This window comes from Rhineura floridana, chromosome 7 (genome assembly GCF_030035675.1).
Source record: "Rhineura floridana isolate rRhiFlo1 chromosome 7, rRhiFlo1.hap2, whole genome shotgun sequence".
NCBI classification, from domain to species: domain Eukaryota; kingdom Metazoa; phylum Chordata; class Lepidosauria; order Squamata; family Rhineuridae; genus Rhineura; species Rhineura floridana.
Window position 1 is genome coordinate 75,770,003 of NC_084486.1, and position 20,526 is coordinate 75,790,528.

The following is a 20,526-nucleotide window of genomic DNA, read 5'->3' on the forward strand; positions in this document are numbered from 1 at the left end:
TGCTGCACTTCATGGAGAGTTCAGCATCTTGACCTTCTAGAGACTCCCTCATTTTAGAAGTTGGTTTTACTGTTCTTTTGTTTGATTGGAATGCAGTGCTTTCAGTCTCATCCTGATTGTCTTCACTGCAGTTCGCTCCACTGTGAAGTGACATTGTGGAAACCTGTGTTTTGCAGTCTGCAGAAGCTTTCTAAAATGGCTGCAATTTCTAATGTGGGAAGCAAGACTGTTGTTTTCCTTGAAGTCCAGCAGGTGGCACTGTGGTACTCACACAATATGGGGAAACAGCAGGGCTGGCTCCTTGTAGGCTGATCTGAGTTTTGCACCCAGAGCTTGAGTTTGGAGTATAAGGTGGTCAGAGGACTTGCCTTGAGCAATCGGGCTTCATGAGTAGCTGGTGGGCTACTGCCTTCAATGTGGATAGAATATCCGCATGCTTTGTTCCACTTGGCTTGGTCTGTGCCGTCGGGGTGTGTGTGTTGGAGAACTCTGCATACGAGTTTCCAGGTTGCTTTTGGAGTAACGTACAGCCAAACACGGTTTCTTGATTACTCAGAGAGAAACTGAGTGGATTTTTTTTTTTACCAGTGGGCTTAAATGGTACTTCTCTTGCTTCCAAAACTTCAGAGAAGGTATAAAGCACTCCTTTTTTTATTGTTCTAAGCCTGTGGTTCTGAAACACACTTTGTCAGATGAAACACACTTTGTCAGACAATCGACTCAATCTCTCTCTTTAATCAGGAACTATTTTATTAAACCAAATGAACAAATGGTATACAGAATCTCCAAGAAAACTTACAGACTCTGAGGATAATGCACTGAGGATGGTGATAATGGTTGGGAAGTTTAATGATAGAGGATTCTGTTGTGGACTGTAGAATAGTTGAGAAGGTAAGTTAAATGGGAGAAAGTCCTTTGAGAAAGATGGGTTTTCAGAAAGACAGCTTTGAAGATTGCTTCTGACATAGAAAGAGATAAAACAGGAGTGTTGTCCTCTGGAGCTATGACACCGGCTGCCAGCTCCATGGATGGCTGAAACAAACTGAGGCAAGTTTGGGAGGGAAAAATTAATTGCAGGAAACTATTTAGAACTGACCAATAAAAAAGGGTGATATTATCAGACAGGAGGTTACTTTATAGCTCCTAGGGGACCATAACTCTAGCCCAGTGGTTCTTAACCTGGGGTGCATGCACCCCTGGGGGTGCGAGGCACTTTTTCTAGGGGTGTGAGGCGTTGTTCAAGAGATTTTAAAAACTGCCATTTATCTTAGCTAAGTTGGGCTAAAACACACATTAAGATAAAAAAAAAAGAACAGTATTTTTTCAGGGGGTGCGAGAGCATATTTTGGAAATCCAGGGGTTGCTGGCAGTGGAAAAGGTTAAGAACCACGGCTCTAGCCAAATAAATACATGGTTTAACACAACTATTAGAGGGATTATTATATCTCCCTATATACAATTCTATACTTTGTGGAGACAGCAGAGAACCATTTTAAAAGTGAGATCTGCATAGGACACATTATAGTAATCCAATGTGGATTTCACAAGTGTATGGATAACTGAGGCACTCTATTTCAGTTAAGAAAGGAAGACTGAGTGAGATGGGATGTTCCTCTGAGTAAAGCCTTGATGATTTTGTCCTGTATTGATGATGATGCACCTACCATCATAACTTTTGCCCAACAGGACATGAAACTGTCCAACCAAGAAGGTTCAGAATGAAATTCTTATGTTCTATCTGCATAAATCTTTTCCATAGTACCTTTATTTCGCTCTATATATGAGAGAGGCACTATCCTGTATTTGCAATTTGTATTACAGAGGCTAACCTGAGTTGTATGAAAATATTGTTTAGGTATCTATACTAGGACATGAGTTCTGAACTTTATTGAATATAACATTTGTTTTATGAATTCATCTGGGCAGTTGTTATTGCTGCATTTATGAAAAGAGAAAGATACAACTCTATTCCACATTTTTGACTGAATGTGAAGAGGGGGGGAAGGGATTATGCCCCCTACCCTGGCCTCACCCCCCAAGATCCAGGTGTCCACTGCTCCCACCCCGGCCTCACCCCCCAAGATCCAGGTGTCCACTGCTCCCACCCCTTGACCTCCACACATTCAGAGGAAGAATGGGGCTATACACATGAAATACAACACGCAGGTAGGCTGAGTATGTGCAGTTGGGAACCCTCATTGCACCTGATTCTCAAGTGGCACAATCACATTCTTATGTTCTGCCAAATGGGTGGAGGTTGGGCTGTGTATAAAAGAAGATAAAAAAACAATTACTTTGCTCTCTTTTGGAGCACTAATCTTCAGGATTATAAAGCCACAAGAGTGGCTGTATATTATAGCCAGCATGGATTTTTCACATTGCGCCATGTTAAATTGAAAATACCCCCATGCCATTCTGATGCTTCCCGTAAGCTCATTTCAAAACAAAATTTTACAAAACTTATGGTCCTGAATTCAGAAATGCTTGCTTAACAACCCTCTAAGTTTTCATGGTGATACACAAAACAGTCAGAGAGAATCTAGAGTTCAAAGTGTAAAACGAGAAAAAAAATCCAGACCCCATTGGACTTTTTTCTGTCAGTGGTCTCATAATGTGTTGAAGTTAATTAGAAATCATCCATATTCACAGAGCAGCTGTAATCCTATTACTGACCTTGGCCCATACTCTGACCTTCATCTTCTGCAATTTAAAAGTTAAAAAACTGCATGGCTGATTTTTAATTAATTTAAGAAATTTAACATTAGAGCCTATGATAGCACAGGCATGCTCAGTAAGAACCAACTGTCAGTGTTCTAAAAGCCAGACCAACTGGCTTGGATAATCAGGGGACCCAGAGCTTGGAAGTAACTCGTTAGAAATAACAAGTTACTTGTAATTTGTTACAATTTTGCATAACGAGTGGGTAACTTCGTTACATTTTGTATGTAACAGAACGAGTGGTAATTTCATTACTTTTGAGCTGCAAATGTAACTTTTTTGTGTTACATTTGGACGTTACTGGGGGGGAAAGCAGGGGAAATCATCTGCTGCTGTGATTGGTAGAATGGTGGAGGAAAGATATGTGCCTCAAACTGGGCTTCTGCGCTGTTTAGCTCTTCCCTCGTGCTCTATGGAGGCACGAGGGAGGAAGTGGAGAGTCAGACAGAGCTGGAGGGCAAGGAGGAGTAGAAGGCAGAAGCAGCAGAATGGAAGTGAAGAGCTGTGGAGGTAAGTGTATGTGTTACCCTTTCCAGCCTACTCTCCCTGCCCCCCCGCTCATCCTGCCTCCCTCAGCCTGCTTGCCCACCCCCTCTGCTCTTCCTGGCACCCTCTGCTCTTCCTGGCACCCTCTGCTTGTCCTTGCATCCCCTCTGCTTGTCCGTGCATCCCCTCTGCTTGTCCTTGCATCCCCTCTGCTTGTCCTTGCATCCCCTCTGCTTGTCCTTGCATCCCCTCTGCTTGTCCTTGCATCCCCTCTGCTTGTCCTTGCATCCCCTCTGCTTGTCCTTGCATCCCCTCTGCTTGTCCTTGCATCCCCTCTGCTTGTCCTTGCATCCCCTCCGCTTGTCCTTGCATCCCCTCTGCTTGTCCTTGCATCTCCTCCGCTTGTCCTTGCATCCCCTCCGCTTGTCCTTGCATCCCCTCCGCTTGTCCTTGCATCCCCTCCGCTTGTCCTTGCATCCCCTCCGCTTGTCCTTGCATCCCCTCCGCTTGTCCTTGCATCCCCTCCGCTTGTCCTTGCACCCCCTCTGCTTGTCCTTGCACCCTCTTTGCACCCCCTCCGCTTGTCCTTGCATCCCCTCCGCTTGTCCTTGCATCCCCTCCGCTTGTCCTTGCATCCCCTCCGCTTGTCCTTGCATCCCCTCCGCTTGTCCTTGCATCCCCTCCGCTTGTCCTTGCATCCCCTCCGCTTGTCCTTGCATCCCCTCCGCTTGTCCTTGCATCCCCTCCGCTTGTCCTTGCACCCTCTTTGCACCCCCTCTGCTTGTCCTTGCACCCTCTTTGCACCCCCTCTGCTTGTCCTTGCACCTTCTCTGCATCTCCACCGCTTGTCCTTGCACCTTCTCTGCATCCCCTCTGCTTGTCCTTGCACCCTCTTTGCATCCCCTCTGCTTGTCCTTGCACCCTCTTTGCATCCCCTCCGCTTGTCCTTGCACCCTCTTTGCATCCCCTCCGCTTGTCGTTGCACCCTCTTTGCATCCCCTCCGCTTGTTCTTGCACCCTCTTTGCATCCCCTCCGCTTGTCCTTGCACCCTCTTTGCATCCCCTCCGCTTGTCCTTGCACCCTCTTTGCATCCCCTCCGCTTGTCCTTGCACCCTCTTTGCATCCCCTCCGCTTGTCCTTGCACCCTCTTTGCATCCCCTCCGCTTGTCCTTGCACCCTCTTTGCATCCCCTCCGCTTGTCCTTGCACCCTCTTTGCATCCCCTCCGCTTGTCCTTGCACCCTCTTTGCATCCCCTCCGCTTGTCCTTGCACCCTCTTTGCATCCCCTCTGCTTGTCCTTGCACCCTCTTTGCATCCCCTCCGCTTGTCCTTGCACCCTCTTTGCATCCCCTCCGCTTGTCCTTGCACCCCTCCAGAGAGGGTGAAAATTGGGAACTGGCAAGAGACTAGGAGGTAGGTGCAGTCTCATACCTCTGTTTGTGTGTTTTGCTTCAGTTATGTGCCTCTCATAGAGCGACTCTTACTAGGCAGCAAGAGATGACTACCCCAAGCAACTAATTTGGGGCACCATGCAACAAATTATTAGCTATTTTAATTTTTGGTTGTTGTATATTTACTGTCAGGAAGAGGTAGTTGTGAGATTTTCTGCCTCAAATGCCAACATAACTTTTCAAGCTATGGTACTATGACCTTGACTTGGGGGCAGGGCACCATTTGCTCTTCTGCTTCAAGTAGCAAAATGTCTTGGGCTGCACCTGCTTGCAGTCATTTCACATACTGGACAACTAACATGGCTTTTTGGTGAAGGGCAAGAGAGAATAAGACTGTTATCTCAAAAACAGTTGTGCTTGAGGAAAAGATGGCAAACATATGTAGAACTGAACTTTTCTGCAACAATATAGACATTTGCATAGGGTATTTTTTTCTACTCATAGAATATTAAATCTTTAAGTCCTAAATCCTTTGTCATCCCCTCCCCCTTGTGCACACCCTTTACACTGTCTTTCTCCCTATGCATGTAGGTCAAAATGACAACTGGTGTAGTTTGGGAATTAACAGAACGAGAGCTGAATTACAACTCAAAAAAGAACTTCCCTGCTGGTGTCTGCTACTGATGTGGGGCACATTTTGTTAGGGAGAAGTGATGAGAGGGGGTAATTTGCTGCTGAAACTTTTTATCTGCAACCCCTTCCCTGGCCACTTTTCCCTAGCTGATGGAGGTCAATAAGGAAAAACATGGGGCATTGCACTGGTAAAGTGGCAAGCATGGAAAACAGCCCCTTCCATCTATCTCCTGCTTCACCTACCGAAATGCACCCCAGCAAATGCTTTGCACATTGACAGCACACATTTAGTTGGTTTTCTGGTATTTGCTGCTGAAAGTGTAGTTCCATGCTGGGTGCAGCTGGGACGTTCTGAGTTCATATCTTACCACAGCCATGAACTCGCTGGATGACCTTCTGGCCACACCCACGCCAGACATTTATGCCACTTTAAACAGTCATGACTTCCCCCAAAGAATCCTGGCAAGTGTAGTTTGTGATGGGTGCTGAGTGTTATTAGGAGACTCCTATTCTCCCAACAGAGCTCCAATGTCCAGAGTGGTTTAACAGTCAGCCCCTCCTCTCAGACAATTCTGTGACTGGAGTTCTGTGGGGGGAATTGGCCTGTCAGGTGTGCTTTAACTTGGATTCCTGCATTGAGCAGGGGTGTGGACTCGATGACCTTAAAGGTTCCTTCCAACTCTACTATTCTATAATTTTCTGTTAGCTGAGACATCTCTCTTTCACACATACACACACTCACTCACTCACACAGCCACTGAGCATTTCATAACAGAGCATGCTCAGTACTCATTTGGGCTGTTTTGGGAATCATCCCCTTTCTGTTTTCTCTCTCACTTTTTTGTATTCTGCAACACTTGGGGTTCCCTCTTGCCCACTAATACTCCTTATTATGTGTGGTATGGATGGTGATACCATGGCTACATAAGCAACAACACTTCCAGCCTGAGCTTCAGAAATAGAGGGAATGACACTCTGACCAGTTTAAGTGGTTAGTATTTAAATCTGATTTGGAAACTGTTCAGTTTGACACAAGGTGGCTATTAAGCATGACCTAAAAGCTGCAATTCCAAGCATACTTACTTGGAAGTAATTCCCATAGCAGTAAATAGGATTTACTTCTGGGAGTATAGAATCAATCCGTAAGAGTCTCCCAGTAGACACCATACATGTAAGCACATGGCTTTTCCCCAAGAATCTTGGGGACTGTAGTTTACTCCTCACAGAGCTACAATTCCCAGCACCCGTAACAAACTACAGTTCCCAGGATTCTTTTTTGGGGTGGTGGTGGAAATGTGCTTTAAATCTGTCATGTGTATGCAACTTTGGTGAGATAATAGCTGAAGGTAATCAGCCCAAAATGATAACAAATAATCAGTAGGCATTCCCAAAAGACATTCAAACAGTGGGTAAAAAAAAGTGAGAATTACAGAGGCAAACACAGAATGCAGTTAAGCAATAAAGTAATCCAAGAGAGAGGAGACACCTTTGTCTCTGCTCTCTCCCTCCTGAGCCAGGAGGGCAACTCCCAAACCTGAGTGTTGCGCCTCCAAGTTAGTTAGAGCTAGGTATGCCTTTCCTATCTACTATGTATTTCTATAAATAAAATAGCTTTTCTTATTTTACTAAGTCTTAAGTCTCATTGATCTCAGTGCAGGGTAAAAGCCTGGCACTTAGGTAAACGCACACATTGGCACACACACATCTCAGACTGTTGACAATCTCTGCTAATATCTATACAAATTTACATAACATGCATCACCTGAACTCACATGATCTAGAGTTACCTTACATCTTGCAACGTTAGCAAATGAGAAGCAATAGGGTTTTATATTAGTTCTGATTGTCTATTGGGCTATCATAGGGTATGTATTTTTTGCCTTTTCTATGGCAAAAACTCCAACTTCAGTGGAATTTATGTGATGTGTTCTAACCATTTGAATGTGGCTAATGAATGCTTTATTCTTTCATCAGAACTTTAGCAGTAGTACTAAAATACTAATAAAAAAGGGAAAGAGAAAAAATACTTTACATACATCATTCAGCTGTATTGTTAATTATAGATATAGATATAAAGGATAAATGGCATTTTGTCAAAAGTATTTTTGCCTGCATTTTATACCTCCTCCTTGGTTTTCCAAGCTTGGCATGGAATGCTTGTCATACAGAATTAATTTGAAATGCTGCATTATCATAATCATCTTCTTCAAAATAAAAAAAATAAATGTACTGCCTTCAAGTTGATTCCGACTTATGGTGACCCTATGTATAGGGTTTTCATGGGAGGCAGTGACTGGCCCAAGGTCACCCAGTGAGCTTCATGGCTATGTGGGGATTCGAACCCTTCTACTACCCCCTGTGTGTGTGTGTTTAGTTTTAATATTGTTTTAGGCTACTTAGATGTGAAGCAGCCAAGGCCAGCACCTTGTAGGCATTTTTTTAAAAAAGTAACTGAAATGTAATTGTAGTGATTACTTTTGAGAAAAAGTAAAGTAATCAGTTACTTTCAGAGCAATTGCAATTGTAACTGTAATTACTACTTTTTTGGCCAAGTAATTGTAACTGTAATTTATTACTTTTTAAAAGTAATCTTCCAAGCTCTGAGGGGACCACATCCACACTAGACATTTATTCCACTTTAAACAGTCATGGCTTCCCCCAAAGAATCCTGGGAAATGTAGTTTGTGAAGGATGCTAAGAGTTGTTAGGAGACCCCTATTTCCCTGACAGAGCTCCAGTGGCCAGAGTGGTTTAACAGTCAGACCCTCTTCTGGGGATTGTAGCTCTGTGAGGGGAATAGGACATCTCCTAACAACTCTCAGCACCCTTCATAAACTACACTTCAGAGGATTCTTCGGGGGAAGCCATGACTGTTTGAAGTGGAATAAATGTCTGGTGTGGATGGGGCTGGGGACAGGTTTGGTTTAAATTTGGATGGCAGACTACACATGTCTGCTGTAGAATAAAAAGCTGGGGGAATCCCCCCAAATAATGATACTGTTAACAATGTTTCCTTTCAGAAAGGAAAGGGGCTTTCCCTCTGTCCACTGCCAACCCACCCAGATAGTAACTATAAATATATTTGATTTATTTTGCAATTTTAGTGACATTTCCTATAGTAAATTATTTTCTTTTGCTTCTGTTTCTTTGAATATGTGAAGTATTGCAACACTTTGCATAATTTAAACTAAAAAAACCCTCCAAAAACAATTGTGGAATAATGGCACTTACTATTCTGCAGAAAAGTCTCCAGTGGACATGAGGAATGTCTCAGTTTGCACAAGATAAAACAGTGGGAGGTGAAATATATTCTAGCAAATTTCTAGGTGTGATCTATGTTTTTAATTAACCATGCCCACCCTTCCTTAAGTGGAATGGTTTAACCGTAGCAGGCTGAACACATGCATCTTGGGCAGACCAAGTTTGTTTTTTCTAATACCTAAATTCATTGCTTAAGTAGCAACATATTGTAATCAGTCTAACTTTACATCAAACTGCAGTTTCAGATTCAACTGTTAAAGCACCCAAAATAGAAATAGAATATAACCTCCAGATGGAAACACAAAAGGCTGTCTTTACCACAATAGGACACTGACCAATAAAAAGGCTTTCAAATTAATAAAAATAAGTTTGACACAGATTTCTTAGGATGAATAATGACAGAACTAGAATTTTCTAGGTTAGATTCTCTGTAGAAACAGTAGTAACACAGGAAAGAAGCAAAGTAAGAACACCAACAGACATACAAAAACTGTAATTCTCCATCTTTGGTGATGCAGTCCTGATTGCAGGTGTTGCCACTACTCACCATATGCTCAGAGGCACATGCTACCAAATTCTTCCAAGCTACACAGGAAGTGGATTGGACTGTAAAAGACCAACCCAAATGGTGTGTATCTCAGAGAGGAGGTCAGGTCTCCTGCTCCCCTGGTGCATTCACTATACCTCGCACAATTTCCCTTCTTTTTCAAGTTTGATAGAAATATCTGTTGGCTCTATGTTCTTAAAACGCAAGGGATTTCTGCCCATTAGTGAATATATTTGAAGTCACAGTACTATGAGAGCCAGGCTTTGTAAAGAGAAAAATAAAATGTGATCTAAGCCAGAAGACAGCTTTTTGATTGTTCAGGCCATCTTAATTAGTGTACTATAATTGGTGGGCTCATCTTAAGACTTGTTGTAGCTGCACGGAAGGGCTTAGGAAGCAGTATATCAAAATATGAATGCAGATGAGTGATGCAGTGAAATTACAGGGTCAAATGCTATCATGCAAATGAAATATTTTAATGAAAAGACTGCCTAGTCATATAACTCATATTCTAGTATATAAATCTATTTATCTATTTCAGTTTGTGTCCTGCATATTCCAAGGACTCTGGGCAGGTAAATAAAATAAAATAAAAATACTTTAAGAGATTAATTCTCTTATTAAATAATATTGCCAACAGAAGTATATATCTTTGAGGCTGAAATATCAAATTTGTCTTACTTCAAATATAGATGAACCACAAAAATTGGAAGATGCTGAGATAGTTTCTGTTACAGCCATTTGCTCTAAAACCAAGTTAAAGCAATAATGCCTCTTAACTTGCATAGCCCTGTGTGGGTGATTCGTTATGCAACTTTATCTCTCTCTTTTTGCATTGTGGCAACAGCACTCACCAGGAACTCGAACTATACACACATAGTATATTTCAGAAAAGAGGGTTGAGACCAAACCAAAGATAAGTGTATTAAAAACAGTATTCGAAGAAAATTCATTTACTTTGTGTAGCAAATACGCCAAAGGTATCAGATAAAAGAGCTACAAGATAATGTTAATCTGCTTGTGGGACATCTCAGAGACATCTGGTTGGAAAACAAGATTCTGGACTACATGGACTTTTAGTTAGACCAAAATCCACAACACTTCCCAGAATATTGAACTTTTTGTTATAAGAAAAGTGATGAGAAAATGTGCTACAAAGGGTGAGATAACACTTATTTTGATGCAGTGCCATCTAACCTCTCTGCAAACAAATCAGAATAAATGCTCATTAAATAGCCAACATTATCTAATGCCCTTGCAAACAAATCAGAATGGATGCTCAATAAACAGATCATCTGGAAGCACCCTTTGCCTTGCCAGATGTGGGCTCCCAAGATTTTAAGATTTAGTATAATAAAATGTGGCCAATTGTTCCATGTCATGTGATGATGAAAGATAGCCAGATCTGTTCTGAGCCGTCATTAATTTGAAGGGACCTGGCATCAGGAGCACAATTCTTTCAACATCATTTTAAGAGTTAGTTCACAAGTGTATTTTTATGGTGATTGAAGTCTACATCATGTTTTCATTCGTGTACATTCACTGAAATGGGAAAAAACAGCCACAAGGGATATTGCTTGACCATATCTGATGTTATCAGTTCAGTGGTGGCTGGTGACTTCATTGCAGTGGGACAGTGGAATCCACTCCAGGTTTTGGTCTGAACTTTCGAGAAGCTGACCAGAGTGCTTCCCGGAGTGGATTGTGGATGAGGCAGCCGATCCGTGCAGCTGTATAACCAAGACCTGGGTGGGTGAGCAGGGAGGAGTTGGTCTCTCTCAGCTCTGCCCACTGGGGTACTTGGTTCAGCATCATGGTAGATCTGAGGGTCAGGGAGGTGGGGTTGCTGTTGCCTATAAGAGTTCCATCTCACTCACCAAGCACCATGTTCATTCAGTTACTGGCCTGGAGTGTTTGCACCTTGTGTTGGGCCAGAGGGACAGGCTGGGAATCCTTTTGGTGTACTGCCCACCTTGCTGCCCAATGGCTTCCCTAACTGAGCTGGCGGAAGTGGTCTCGGATATATTGTTGAGGTCCCCCAGACTAATAGTACTGGGGGATTTCAACTTTCATGCCGAGACCACTTTGTCCGGCACGGCTCAGGACTTCATGGCTTCCATGACAGCCTTGCGGCTGTCTCAATATGTTAGTGGTCCAACACATGTATTGGGGCACGCTCTAGACCTTGTTTTTGCTACTGAGCATGGGGAAAGTGATCTGGATGTGGGGAGTTTTACAACACTCCCTTTGTCATGGACAGACCACTGCTTGCTGAAGTTAGACTTTCAGTAACCTCTTCCCTCTGCAAGGGTGGGGGACCTATTAAAATGGTCCGCCCCCGGAGACTAATGGATCCTGAAGGTTTTCAAAGGGCTCTGGGGGATTTTCCGGCTGATAGGACTGGCGCTCCTGCTGAAGCCCTGGTCGCTCTGTGGAATACGGAAATGACCCGGGCTGTAAACACGATCGCTCCTGCACGCCCTCTCCTGTGTAGAGCTCATACAGCTCCATGGTATACTCTGGAGCTGAGAGCGATGAAGCAAGATAGGAGGCGGCTTGAGCGGAAATGAACTCCCGACGGATACAATTATGCGCTGGTTAGTGCTTCGACTAAGCTCTATGTAGGAGCGGTGAAGGCAGCTAAAAAACATCATTTTGCTGCCACTATTAAATCATCTCTTTGCCGCCCAGCGGAGCTCTTTCGAGTTGTCCGGGGGCTTCTCCATTCAAACCCTCCGGACACGGTGGAATCATCGGAGGCCCGCTGTAATCAGTTTGCCAATCACTTCCAGAATAAGATCCCATGTATCCGCCAGGACCTAGACTCTCAAGTTATAGCAGTAGATCCTAGTGAGATGTCTGGAGCACAGTCTTGTCCTGTTTTGTTGGATGAGCTTCAGTTGGTTCAACTCGAGGACGTGGACAAGGTGCTTGGACAGGTACGTGCAACCACTTCGGTACTGGATCCTTGCCCCTCCTGGCTGATAAAAACTAGCAGGAATGGAACAGGTAGCTGGGCCAAGGAAGTGATAAATGCCTCTTTACGAGAGGGAGTGGTCCCGGGCTGTCTGAAAGAGGCAGTGGTGAGACCACTCCTGAAAAAGCCTTCCTTGGACCCAGACAATTTTAACAGCTACAGGCCAGTGGCGAATGTTCCATTCCTGGGCAAGGTCTTGGAACGAGTGGTTGCTGGCCAGCTCCAGGCGCTATTGGATGAAACTGATTATCTAGATCCATTTCAATCGGGTTTTAGGCCCGGTTTTGGCACCGAGACAGCCTTGGTCACCCTGTGCGATGACCTATGTCGGGAAAGAGACAGAGGGAGTGTAACTCTGTTGATTCTCCTTGATCTCTCAGCGGCTTTTGATACCATCGACCATGGTATCCTTCTGGAGAAGCTCGCAGAGTTGGGAGTTGGAGGTACTGCTTGGCAGTGGTTCTGCTCCTACTTGGCGGGTCGTCTCCAGAAGGTAGTGCTTGGGGAACATTGCTCGACACCGCGGGCTCTCCAATATGGGGTCCCGCAGGGGTCAGTTTTGTCCCCCCTGCTTTTTAATATCTACATGAAGCCGTTGGGAGAGGTCATCAGGAGTTTTGGAGTGCGTTGTCATCAGTATGCTGATGACATGCAGCTCTACTTCTCCTTTTCATCTTCTTCAGGTGAGGCTGTCGATTTGCTGAACTGTTGCCTGGCCGCGACAATGGACTGGATGAGAGTTAACAAACTGAAGCTCAATCCAGACAAGACTGAGATGCTGTTGGTGGACGGGTTCTCTGATCGGATGGTGGATATATAACCTGTCCTGGACGGGGTTACACTCCCCCTAAAGGAACGGGTTTGTAGTCTGGGAGTCTTTTTAGACTCTTCCCTCTCACTTGAGGCTCAAGTAGCCTTGGTGGTTAGGAATGCGTTTTACCAACTTCGGTTGGTAGCCCAGCTACGTCCCTATTTGAGTAAAGAGGACCTTACATCAGTGGTACATGCTCTGGTAACCTCACATTTGGATTACTGTAATGCGCTTTATGTAGGGCTACCTTTGAAGACAGTTCGGAAGCTACAACTAGTGCGAAATGCGGCGGCCAGATTGCTGACAAGGACCAAGCGGTCCGAGCATATAACACCTGTTCTGGCCCGCTTGCACTGGTTGCCAATATGTTTCCGGGCTAGATTCAAAGTGTTGGTATTAACCTATAAAGCCTTATATGGTGTGGGACCACGATATCTTGCGGAACGCCTCTTCCAATATGAACCGGCCCGTGCACTATGTTCTGCTACGAAGGCCCTCCTCCGGGTTCCAACTCACAGGGAGGCCTGGAGGGTGATGACAAGATCTAGGGCCTTCTCAGTGGTAGCCCCCAAACTATGGAACAGTCTCCCCGAGGAAGTACTCCTGGCACCGACTCTGCTCTCCTTCCGGCACCAGGTCAAAACCTTCCTATTCTCTGAAGCATTTTAAGTTACACTGATTTACTTTTAAAAATGTTTATTGTATTGGATTGTTGATTGTATTATTTAGTATTATTTTGTTATTCATTGTATTTTTATGCTATTTTATGTTCACCGCCCAGAGAGCTATTGCTAGTCGGGCGGTATATAAATTTAATAAATAAATAAAATAAATAAATAAATACAGCCACCAGCCGCCATTGATTTGAAGTAAAACAGACTCCACTCTACTTCATTACTTTTCCAAACCCCAGACTTATCTAGGAGAAGCAGAAAAGGCACATAGGTAAATGTGGTGTGACCTTGGTTTTGAAAATAATTTCAGATAAATCAAATTCATTTAATCCTGCTGCAAATTTACCTTTCTGTAAATTGGGCAATGGCTTCCTGGGAAAGAAGACTTCACAACTATGGTATCAGGGGCTCAGTAGCAGGAGGGTTTACAGGGACAGGAAACAAAAACATATGCAGACATAGCCCATTCTAGCTCCAAGATCACATTGCTAGAAAATCCAAATGTTCATTTGCTCAGCATGAAGCGCTGCATATGGGAATGCTGCCCTTTCTTTTATATGTGGCTGATGTCTTCTTTGGTTCTTGTTATTATAGGACCTGTTGTTGCAGGGGTGGTGGGCATCACAAGACCTCGTTACTGCCTGTTTGGAGACACAGTGAATACAGCGTCAAGGATGGAAAGTACCAGCTTACGTATGTTGCATGTGTTTGTTATAAACGTAACAGAAAGGGTTGGTGTAAACTGTAAAAGTCATTTGAACACATTGTGCTTCAAAAGCCAATGCAGAACATGCTTTTACAGTGCAAATTAATATGGCACAGAGGAGCTGAAGAAGAATGTTCAGCAGTGTGCACTAGTGAAGGATGTGGAGAAGCACTGTCAGCACTGTGCACAACTGATGGGAGGTCCTCAGGCCAGGTGCTGGGAAGCAATAGGAGAAGTAATATTGCCATCATGTCCTCCTTGTGGGCTTCCCAGAGGCAGCTGATTGCTCATTATTGGAAATAGGATAACAGACTATATGGACCTTTTGATCACACTAAGTTCAGACTGTGTAGCGTTCTTATTTTTTTAGGAGTGTTACAAAGAGAAAAAAATCATCTGTAAAAAGCTGGTGGGAATGACAGGAAGTTCCATGTCAACAACTGTCATCCCTCCAATACACTACTCTTGCTTCTGAACTGGCAGTTGCTAACGTGATACCCGTAACTGGGAGCTGCATTTGGCCTAGGAGCTGCTGCCCTCATTCTACATGTCCCCTGTGTCCTATAGTGGGTGGCCCATATCAACCAGCTTCCAATTAATTCTCAGTTATAAAGACTGCTGAAGTCTTTAGTTGAAACCAGCTGTAGTTTCCTCATGCCCACCTACTTTTTCTTGCGTTATAGCAGGACCCTAATGGTATAAGAGTTACTTAACAGAAAAACAAGTGACTGGTCCATGTTCCTTTTAACTAAAATATTTTCAGAGTTTTTCTTCCCAATATAGGCAATTTATATATGATATAGTAAATTGTTTTCTTTTTTCTCTTTCTCTCTTTTTGCAGCTCTCCAAATCCATGTCTCTATGATCACAGCAAATGTTCTTCAAACAATTGGAGGTTATGATTTGCAAGAAAGAGGGACTATAAAAATCAAGGTATGGCTTTCACGGAATCAAGGAGTCATAGTGTTGGAAGGACACAATGATGATCAAGTCCAAACTCCTGCACAAATGCAAGACTGCCAGCTTCTTAACATATTAACCTAGTAACATATTCTTAACATATTGTTACCCTGGACTCCTACTCGGATGAAGGGCAGGATAAATAAGTAAATAAATAAATAAATAAATAAAATTAATTGAAACATTCCAATTCAGACAACAGTCCTCCACAAACAAGAGCAGGCAAACTGGAGAAAGTTACTTCCAATGCAAATAACTCCAATTGACTCATGCAGGCAAGCTAAATCACATGCAGGTGAAGGCAAAAAAGGTGTTAAAAGAAAAGATGTTAAATGCAGATTTAGCAAGTCAGAAAGGAATACCTTGCAGATAAATCTGCTAGTAGCCTAAATTGTATGAAGTTGTGCATTTAGGGTTTTCAGTGCCATATGACCTTGGCACCAGAACTAGATGATGGTTCATCAAGTACTTTGACTAGTAACATATTTGGTGCAATCCCTAAACTATAATGACACTTCATCCCACCTTCCAGTAAATAGGTACATTTATCCCACCACAGTGTTTAAGAGTCTTTTCAGTACACACGTTTGATTAGAGAAAAGGGAATCCCTAAGAAAAGTCCTTGACAGTACAACCCTTACATGACTACTCATAAATGAATCCGATGAAGTTTAATGGGACTTTCTCCCAGGTAAGTGAATACAGTACTGCAGCTTGAAAGAGGGCTGCCAACTGGAGTCATCTGGTGACTCCCAGAAGCAAACCTGCCTTGAAGAATGATTTGGATCATGGACATTGTTATGGAATGGCCTAAGAGATCCAACTAAGTCCCAGAACTTTTGTGCCAGGACCCAAATCCTCCTTTCCACCCTTTATATATATATATATATATATATATATATATCCCCCCGCTGCTTACAGAGCAGCTGAGTACACTACAGATAGTGGTGGATGGTGTGATAAGGCAGTGGCACTCAGCAGATCTTCCTATAGCTGAGTCACTGCTGCTTACTGAGAAGGAGAGAGGAAGGGGCAGTGAGGTTGGGGCAGTGCAAATACATCAGCAGAAACAATCTGGCACTCCTGTGCATTTGCACCATTCCAACCTTCCCGCAGCCTTGGCCCTCTACCTCTCCTTCCTCTTAAGCAGCAGCGACACAGTTGCCTGGAGGTCAGATGAGCACTGCCGCCCCACCACATCATCTGCTATTGACTGCAAAGTGTAGGATCTGGTAAGACTCCAGCAACGCACCATTTAAAATTGCCAAGTCAGAGAGATAGAGGGAGGGAGGGAGGGAGGGAGGGAGGTAGGTATGTTGGGTGAGATTGCTCTAGTTTTGATATGTCCATAAGCAGCAATTAGCTTGTGGGTGGGGTCCTAATCCACACACAGTGAACTAGAACCAGAAAATCCTGTTGAATCCCATAGTTATGAATAAATCTTTACAGCAAGAACCAAAGTTTGTCCCCTGCCCCCCACCCCCATTCTCCGAAAGTCAACTGAAATTTGCCTCTATACATATACCATAAATTAGGATTTACAAAACTGAGTCATGACTTAGCCTCTATGCCAAGTCTCTTAAGTACCTAGCATTCTCCTTAATTTGGACCTTGGAAGAAAGGATGGCAAATCCCAAGAATCCATCTTCTCTTTCTTTTTCTACATCTCCATGACCTTTTTCCTTGGAGAGAATTCTTTTCATTCTTTGAAGTACCATATCTCCCTAAGACATTTACAGTTATTTAGAGGACTGTGTTGTTGATGTTGTTGTTCTTTGAGGCAACTTTGTTTCATTTTCTTTCTCTTTGCTGCCAGGGCAAAGGACAGCAAAGAACTTTTTGGCTGAAAGGAAAGGCTGGGCTTAATATGCTTCTACCAGAGTTCAGCAGTGATGTGGAAAGCTGCCCAAAGGGAAATGAAGAGGTAGGGCTGTATTAAGCATTGCATTGAAGAACATTCATCTAACAATATTCTAAGGATATTAGAAAAGGTGATAGCTATATAATAAGTGCAGCCTCTGCATGGGGGAGGATCAGCACTTGGGGTAGGCAATATATCCACTGTTCTGCTGGGTACCATAGTGGCCTATAGAGCAATATGAAAGACTGCAAGTGCTTTAATAATTCTTCAGAGGGTTTAACGCTGGGAACATCTTTTGCCTCCTCCATAATTTCTCCTCTTGTCAGAACAACTCCTCTTCATAATTATCTTCAGCTGGCAATGTGTGCATCAGCATTTCTCCAGATGGACTTCTCCAAATGTTTTGGACTACAACTCCCATCAGCCCTGCTAGCATGGGTATGTTGGTTGGGGCGGATGTGAATTGTAGTCCAAAAACTCTGGAGGGCACCAAGTTGACAAAGGCTGCTTTAGTTCAAACATCTTTTGGTTTGGCTTTTTAAAAGTTTTGTGCTTTGTAAGCCCCTGTTGCCCGCCTCACTTTTTTTTCTTTTCTAGAGATAGCAATGGTGAAATTATTCAAGTCCCTTAAGCCAGGGGTAGCCAACAGGGTGCACTCCAGATGTTGTTAGACTCCAGCTCCCATCAGCTTCAGCCAGCACGGCTAATGATCAGGGATGCTGGGAGGTGGGGTCCAACAACTTCTGGAGGGCACTACATTGGCTACCTCCATCTTAAGCCCTATGATGCTCTTCTAGTATAAACAAAATGCTTACTGGATGTGTTGAGTAGTTCTATTTTTTTAGTACCTAGAGTAAATTTTCAGTGAAATATAACATTTAAAATAATTGTGATTTTTTTTTACATCAGAAATTGTACTCTCTTTTATCTCTATCCAGACATTTTTGTGGTTGGAATGGGCATACAAAACCTATCTGCAATTAAAAGGTGTATCTAACATAAAGTATAGATGTAAATAAGGAGCTTGGTTAAAATATTATGAATTCAAACATCCAGATCTTTTCTAGCTTAGGAAACAATTAATTAAAATGAATGGAGTTGAGCACTTTTCAAACATTTTTTCACCTGCTTGTTACTTTTGTCATTTCCCTGTTCCCCTCTGTTATCTATTCCTCTTACAGATTTTTCTGAAATTGTGTCGTGTTGTAGTGCCCAACAAAGAAACCTTTTTAGACACCTCAAACTTGAACAAGACATCTGTAGTTTTATACAGCACACATGGAACATAGGCTGTCAGTCAGTCTGTGACATTCCAAATCTTGCATGGCTTGCTTGCACAAAGACCTGCAGAACTTCATAAGATACTGCTTTAGTTCATGTTTATGATGTGCTGTGAACTCCATATTGATAGCTGTTGATACTAATTTGTATTGTCTCTTTCCTGCTCAGGAAGGCACAGCTTTCATCTGCTACTGAATGTGGTGTAAAGTGGAGTTCCTTGCACGCAACATGAAATTTACAAAATGGATATGGATTATAATTAGTATGATATTACCACTGACCACTATGTGCTTGTCACACTATTTCAAAAGTAGAAAATTGACATGACATCCTCTAATTACTATCATGAGTCATCAAGAGACTGAAATATTTTTGCTATACCACCTTTGAAGAAGAAATCCTTACACAATGACTGTCTAAATGGCAGTTAGCTTAGCATCGCATGTGGAAACAATAATAGCTTTGGAGTCCAGATACATCAACATACATTCGGTGATCATGATGGAGGCCATCTTCACATTCAAACTCTTGCCCTGTGCAGTACATAGTTGTGTCAATTATTATTTGCAGTGGCACTGTCATTTTTTGGAAACATTAAACTAGAACAATCAGAATACTTATCCCTAGGCTCAAAACAAATTATCTCTAAACAGTGGAGAAACTGGACTGTTTTATGGCAATAGTCAACCTTCCGCATGGTCTTAATCCAAACCAACCTAGGGCAATGTCAGAGGTGTTGGGATAAATAATATATTACCTTTTAAGCTTTCAGCTGGGGTGTGGGAACTGACAAATGCATTTCAGTTCTGCAGACAAGTGGTTTGTAAAGAAGATTTTTGTTCCACAGTGACACCTGACATGCACAGTGAGAATCATAAGAGACATTAATTAACAAACTCTCAAGGAGTTCCCCCCCATTTCATTATTATTTATTAAACTGCAACAATCTGCTCTTTCCATACTTGTATACGTTCAAAATCTAAATTTTAGAATGTAAAATTGTGATGATTGAAAGGGAGATGCAAGAATTCAATTTAAAGTGAGGAAAGGTGCATCTGGAGATTTAGGAGGACTTTTCTCCACCCAATTTCCTCGTATAAACCAGTATAATATTTGCAAACCCATATTTCTTGCACACATATATTATATCTTCTAAGCATATATGTAAATATAATATAGGGTGCAGCCCTAAAGATCATTTAAGATGCCATAGTTATATAGTTGAATAGCTTGCTATTTACACTGGTAAACATGAGCAGCAGGTTAAATCATGTGTGAGGTATATTAGCTTTTTTAAATCATTGTCCTGGCTAGTGAAATGCACAACTAAGGTTGCAAGCCTATGCACACATATTTACTTTCACCTAAATATGCATAGGCTTGTGAGACACAGCTGGAGCACTAAGAAGAGTTAGTTAGAAGTAAATTCCTTTAAATTAGATTTAAATGTATTAACAATTTAAGTGCCAATCTGGTGTACGTAGAACAACTATTTCAAATGTGAAGAATGAATGCAATATGATGTGAACTAGAAAAAGTCAGAACCTATTATGCCGTTTTAAAGATTTCAAAATCTAAATGTCATTTTTAGAATTTCAGGGTTGAACTGCTGAATTGCTGAAATCTTGATTTTAGGAAAAAAGAGCTATGTTTCATTAGATTAATGCAATGTTGAAAACTTACTTGAAATGAAATTGGAATTCCCCCTTCCCCACTCTCAATATTAAAATTTCAGCCTGCATGAAGAATGTTCATAAGAACATGACTGCTTCTGAATCAGATCAAAGCTGTAGCTAGTTCACCGTTATGTTTCCAACAGTTATCAGACATTTCATGAACTTGGCTTAGATATATCAAAATATGACAAAAAATCTACCTAATGCAACTGAGTAATCATTAAAAATTCGTTAAAACAGATCAATCAAAGAGTTTCAGCATATCAGAGTTTGACTCCACCCCCCATTTTTCCTTATTCTAGAAAACTGTGGTTAAAGTATGTGTATTAATTAAAGTACAAAAGCCAAGATCTAAAGAGAGGATGAATCTGTACTAAATTGCGGAATTACTTCCTCTATTATGTCCTCAAATGTGCGTGTGTGTTGTTTTGTCTGATGAACAATACTGTCCAATCAAGAGACCATGGTGTGATATATTGGGATAGTCCTCCAGATGTTGCTGGACTCCAACTCCCATCAACCCCGGTCAACATGGATGATGGT

At 42.5% G+C, this 20,526-nt stretch overlaps 1 protein-coding gene across 6 annotated transcripts in view; it reads left to right on the top strand.

The window, feature by feature from the left end:
- The window catches only part of LOC133389056 (guanylate cyclase 2G-like), a 120,414-nt gene extending 100,126 nt beyond the window's left edge, over nt 1-20,288 (top strand). For all 6 annotated transcript variants that reach the window (XM_061635989.1, XM_061635992.1, XM_061635990.1 and 3 more), the window contains 4 exons: nt 14,094-14,192; nt 15,047-15,138; nt 16,982-17,089; nt 18,476-20,288. In XM_061635989.1, the coding sequence (XP_061491973.1) occupies nt 14,094-14,192; nt 15,047-15,138; nt 16,982-17,089; nt 18,476-18,502 (326 nt within the window). In that variant the 3' untranslated portion in view covers nt 18,503-20,288. The remainder of the gene's footprint in view (nt 1-14,093; nt 14,193-15,046; nt 15,139-16,981; nt 17,090-18,475) is intronic.
- Nucleotides 20,289-20,526: the final 238 nt, after the last annotated feature.